General features: G+C 39.9%; 1 protein-coding gene across 1 annotated transcript; it reads right to left on the bottom strand.

Annotated features, from left to right (window-relative positions):
- Nucleotides 1–1,605: 1,605 nt before the first annotated feature.
- Nucleotides 1,606–3,775, bottom strand: LOC141630876 (uncharacterized). The gene is made up of 3 exons (XM_074443623.1): nt 2,550–3,775; nt 1,948–2,365; nt 1,606–1,848 (listed from the first exon to the last, which is right to left on the bottom strand). Exons 1-3 carry the CDS (start codon nt 3,773–3,775, stop codon nt 1,606–1,608), a joined length of 1,887 nt encoding a protein of 628 aa, XP_074299724.1.
- Nucleotides 3,776–5,929: the final 2,154 nt, after the last annotated feature.

Here is a 5,929-nt window from a genome sequence, read left to right on the forward strand (position 1 = left end):
CCAAGCCACCAGAGCAGGACCTTCCTGATGCTCAGTACCATGCCAGAGAAACCGTCTGCACACTGCTTCAATCTTGGCTATAACAGTTTTGGGAATGATAAAAATTCGTGCCCAATAAGAATGGAGGGAACTAAGGACTGATTGCACAAGAACCAGTCTACCAGAATAAGCCAACTTTCTAGCCCCTAATCCCCTTATTCTCTCAACAACTTTCTCTACCAAACAATGGCATTCCAAGACTGACAGTCTTTTAGGAGACACATTGATCCCCAAATACTTAAAAGGCACCTTATCAGGTTTCATACCAGTCTCAGTCTCAATCTCAGTAACCATCTGCTCAGTCATACCATTACAATAAAAATTAGACTTCTCCTTGTTCATTTGCAAGCCTGAAGCCTTAGAGAAATAACCAAAAGCATTCAATAATAATTCAATACTCTTCCTATCCCCCTTACAGAATATGATCAGGTCGTCAGCAAAACAAAGGTGAGTCAGTCCAATGCGTTTGCAAAGAGGATGGTGCCTGAACTGTCTATGTCTCTGAACTACCCCCAAGATCCTACTAAGGTATTCAATGCAAATGGTGAAGAGGAGGGGAGATAATGGGTCTCCTTGCCTCAACCCTCTCTTCCCATGGAAAAAGCCAAAGGTCTCTCCATTAAGAGCAATAGAATAGGAAGTAGTAGTTACACATTGCATAAGTAACTCAATAGTTTGAGGAGGGAATGCCAAAGCAGACAGCATAGCATGCACAAAATCCCATTCAACAGAATCATACGCTTTTTGCAGATCTAATTTCATCAACAATTTGGGAGAGCATGCATTCCTCTTGTACAGTCTGATGAGTTCTTGACAAATAAGAATGTTCCCCACAATGTCCCTCCCTTTAATGAAAGCACTCTGAAAAGGACTTATAATATCAGGCAAAATATCTCGCAATCTATTACAAATGACTTTAGAAAGGCATTTGTAAACAGTGTTACAACACGCAATGGGCCTGAATTGCTTGACATTATCAGGAATAGCAACTTTAGGTATCAAAGTAATCACAGTGTGATTACATTGCTTCAACAATTTTCCCTTGGTAAACACATCCCTTACAGCAGCAGACACCTCAGGACCAATAATGTGCCAAGCATCTTTGAAAAATTGGCTCCCAAAGCCATCAGGACCTGGTGCTTTGTTACCAGGGATATCAAACATTGCTCTCTTAATTTCAATATCAGAAAGTGGAGCTAGCAAAGCAGCTCTGTGCTCAGCTGTTATACATGGCCCCATCCTGACAATAGCCTGGTTAATAGGAGTCACAGGCTTAGACTCACCAAGGAGCGACATATAAAATTCTTCAAAAGCACCCTTAATGTCACCAGGAGAACAGCACTCCTTTTGTCGAATATCCTTCACTTTGTAAACCCTATTATGGCTTCTTCGTTTTTTGATCACTGAATGAAAATAAGAAGAGTTCTCATCTCCCTCAGCAATCCAAGCTGCTTTTGCTTTTTGACTAAGGAACATATTTCGAGCTTTAAGTAGTTCTCCCAAGTCTGCAGCACACATTTTCTCAGTATGACAAAGGTCAGAATTCAACGGATCACACTTTTGACTTCACTGAATATCTTTAAGAGCTAATTCAGCCACATTAGTTAAGTTCTCAATATCACTGAATTGCTCCCTATTCAAAGTCCTGAAAGCCTGTTTCAGTAACTTCAACTTTTGGACCACCCTAAACATTGGTGTCCCCTGAACTACTGTACTCCAACAGTTCCTGACAGTATAATCAAAATCCTTAGACATTGCCCACATATTAAAGTACTTAAAAGACTTAGTACGATGCTGAAGTGAACATTCCTAAGAAATGAGACAGGGACAGTGATCAAATAGCCCCTCAGGGAGGAAATTTACCACACTGTCAAGGAAGGTAGTGATCCAATCATCATTTATCATTACCCTGTCAATTCTACTATACACTTTATCATCAATTTCATGCTTGTTGTTCCACGTAAAAAATGCACCAGTCGCATTCAGATCAACCAAATTGCAATCCTGAGTAACCTGGGCCAAAGGAAGAACATCAGCATAAGAAACAGGTGCCCCACCAATCCTTTCATTATAGTCTAGAATAGCATTGAAGTCCCCACACACCATCCAAGGACCATTGATGCCCCTATGGTGTTCTCTAATGCTATTCCAAAGACTCTCCCTCTCTGCAGCCTTATTGAACCCATACACCAAAGTATACCAGAACATCTTCCTCCTGAATTTATCATACACCTCAGAATGTATGGCCTGGGCAGTCACATTCTTCACATTAACATCAAACATAGAAGGGTCCCATAATAACCAAACTCTACCCCCACTGTGTAGGCTAGAATTAGTACATATGGACCAAGTCTCACATAGAGTATTCCTTACTTTATTCCAACTATGGCTTTTTATTTTAGTTTCAACTAACCCAAACAAACCTACATTATTCATATTAAGAAAACGCTTTATTTCTAGCTGTTTATTGATACTATTCAGGCCACGCACATTCCAAAATCCACAACTACCCATTGTCAACAAGGCCCCTACTGCATTCACCCTTTTCAACAATCCTATCTCTTGTCTTCTGAATAGAGTGACTCAAGGCTTCCATGAAGCTCAAGCCTCCCGGTATAAAGACTCTTTTCTCCCCCGACTCCTGTCTCATCATCCTGGTGAGGAGTCTTCTAGGCATTGACTGCTCGACCACTGGTTTAGATACCATCACTGGAGTAACAATGCCCCTCTCAACAGTAGTAGTTCTCTGATGAGTTGGAGCTATCACCTTCTGCACAGGGACATGCACCTGATGCACAGGACCATTCTTAACTTGCTTCTTCCTAGGACCTGCACCAGTAGCAGCATTCCCTAGTTTGGGTTTCCACACCTTTGCTGCAGGTTTCCCTTCTCCTTTTCTACACTTAGCAGTCTCATGACCCATCCCCTTACATTTGCCACATGTAATAGGAAGCCAATCATACATGACTCTAAGCCAATGTTGTTTACCATTCTCATCAAAAAAGCCAATTTCATTGGGAAACTCCTGATCCACATTTACTTCCACCATTGTTCTAGCATATCCCAGGAAATCCCTATTCTGTGTGGCTTCATCACTTTTAATGTAAGCCCCCACAATTCCACTAATTTTCCTGAGACAATCAGTCCCCCAAAATTTAACATCCAAGCCATACAATTTAATCCAAATAGGAACACGCTTAACATCATGTTTCACAAGTTCCATATCAGGCACCCAAGCTTTCACAATTACCGGCTTGTTGTCAAATATGAGATGACCATTATATAACACAAGTTGTTGCTTTTCCTTAGTTTTAAAGCGTACCAGAAACAATCCATTAGGCATAAAAGCTATTTTATCCACCCCAAACCCCTGCCAAACCCGCTTAACATAACCAGTGAGAACAGAGCTGGGTGGATTGGCACCTAAAACGTAACACACAACAGAGGTAGACCAGAATTTCAGCTCACCAGCAACATCCTCAGACGTTAATCGGAGTACAGGTTTAGCCGGCGGCGTCTTCTCCACATCCCGTTGTGGTGCCACGTCTTCAACTACTTCAAGTTCCTCATCCTCTATAATCGATTGTAGGTCAGAATCAAAATCATCCGAAGAAAATCGAAGATGCTGTGGGGCTTTCCCCTTATTAAGACGAAATTCAACACTATTTTTTTGATTTTTTGATGAAGATTGCGATGAATTTGAGGGATTTTTGTTGTTTTTCTTATTCCGAGCCATTGTTGCTTCAAGAACAAGCTAAACGGTTAGAAGATTAGAGAGGATTTTCTCTCTCTAATTTCTCTCTCATCCCTTTTGAACTTTTGTTTCTTGAGTTCATTACCTCTATACGGCCTATGTATTTCTCAGCCAAACGGTTCTCAGAAAGTCCCGCCTTCGACCAAAATTTATTATTATAAACGGTTCTCGGAAAGTCGCCCCTCAAGACAAGTTTTTTTATCATTAGTTCTCGGAAAGTCCTGCCTTCCTACCAGCGGTTCTTAGAAAGTCTCGCCCTTCTATAAAGTCAAGTTCCTACCAGCGATTCTCAGAAAGTCTCGCCTTCTATAAAGTCAAGTTTCTTCAAGCGGTTCTCGGAAAGTCCTGCCTTCTACTTAGTGGTTCTCGAAAAGTTTTGCCTTCTACTTAGCAGTTCTCGGAAAGTCCTGCCTTTTTTCTCAGCGGTTCTCGGAAAGTCCTGCCTCTGTCCCCGATGGTTCTCTAAAAGTCATGCCTTTGTCCTCGCGGTTCTCGGAAAGTCCTATCTTATTTCCTTCCAACAGTTTCTACCGACGTCCTGCTACCCACAATATTATTGTTTCCTCACGGAGTTCAGCAAAGGTGTTGTTCTCCATAAGTTCCCAAATTAAACCCTATCCTCCTTCCTTAGGTTTGTAAACCCAAAGTTAGGATTCCTACTATTAGAGTTCCTACACCCAAACCTTGGTTACCCCGTACGTTGAACTTATATTTGGCCTCCTTCCCGTCGATGTTTTCCTTTAGGGCGCCACACCCTAGCACAATCCTTACATATCTTTTAGGTCTTACCCTCAGCTCCTATGCACCGCCGGAAACATCTCAGGAAAGAAATCTCAGGTATGATTTCTTCTTATGGCTGGAGAGCTTCTTTACGTAGTCTAATGGACTTTAAATGACCCTCCCCGAAAGTCGACAGACTCTAAAATGTTCCGACGACAAGCCCTTGGCTCAGACCCCTTGAGCAGCCTCGCGTCGCCATAGTCTTCAGGTTGTAATCTTCGATTGACCTGAGGGCTTTACTTTGAATTTCGCCTTGTCCAAGCTTCAATCAAAGTGGGGGCTCTGTAAATACCTCGTTTCTACACCTCCCGCCAAACACCAGTGATGATTGGGCCGCATATTTAGCATATGTCGCGATTTTATGACGTTTCATAAATCGGTTAATAAAAGGTAACTCGTACACTTGTGTCTGTTGGAGCTTGTGTCCTCCACAGTTAGTGTGATAACGTATATAAATCTCTTATAGGTTCACAAGGGTATACTTAGTATTTTATCAGTTGATTAACGTTTACTTAATAACGGTTGGCTTGCTAGAAGTTTGACGTTATTATCATACTGATGGCGGTGATCAACTGGTCCCTAAAAGTCACACCTAAAGGATGTGTTTGAGAGATATGATTGTATGAAGATATAATCACATTGATGCCTTATATGACTAAAAGGTTAGTTCATGTATTTGACTAAACAGTTAGTCAATGTGATGATGAGACGATTATTTAATGTAATTAAATAATATTAGCTGAGACAAATTAACTGTTAATTCGTAAATTGAATATAAACTGTTATATTTAATTAATGTATATAATGTTAGCTTAAACGAATTAAGATGTTAATTCGTATTTAAACGTAACCAGTTATATTTAATTAGCAAATTATAAATATATTATATTTATAGTTAATGTATATATTATGCGATATTGTCATAATAAAATGTTGACAGACTGATATTAATAAATCGACTACAAACTGTTGTGTGTGGACTTATTAATACATGTCGACATAATTGACAATTAATATAAAACACATTTTATATATTTTTAGAACAACCAAAAATAAGAAGTTTTTCTCCTTATTTTTGGTGGTTGGTGAAACCGAAAAATAAGAGGAAAAAGAGGAAGAAAATATCTTCCTCTAATTCCCCTCACTTGGACGATTTTAAGAGAAGAGAAAGAGAGATTTATTTTCTCTCATTCTTTTGACCAAATTTTCTCTCATCACAAAACATAAACCCTAAAAATAATTATCAATTTTAGGGATCTCATTCTAGCAAAAAGAGAGGCATTTCTCAAAACATTTTGGGTGCAACAATTAGGAGAATATCGATTTCGATATTGTTCTTATGCCAAATTGCTAGGA

Source organism: Silene latifolia, chromosome Y (assembly GCF_048544455.1).
Source record: "Silene latifolia isolate original U9 population chromosome Y, ASM4854445v1, whole genome shotgun sequence".
NCBI classification, from domain to species: domain Eukaryota; kingdom Viridiplantae; phylum Streptophyta; class Magnoliopsida; order Caryophyllales; family Caryophyllaceae; genus Silene; species Silene latifolia.

Coding starts and splice junctions, on each gene's coding strand:
- LOC141630876 (XM_074443623.1), bottom strand. CDS start 3,775: ATGGCTCGGAATAAGAAAAACAACAAAAATCCCTCAAATTCATCGCAA. Junction 2,366..2,549: donor AGGGGCCTTGTTGACAATGG/GTAGTTGTGGAT, acceptor TACTAATTCTAG/CCTACACAGTGGGGGTAGAG. Junction 1,849..1,947: donor TGTATAGTAGAATTGACAGG/GTAATGATAAAT, acceptor CTCATTTCTTAG/GAATGTTCACTTCAGCATCG.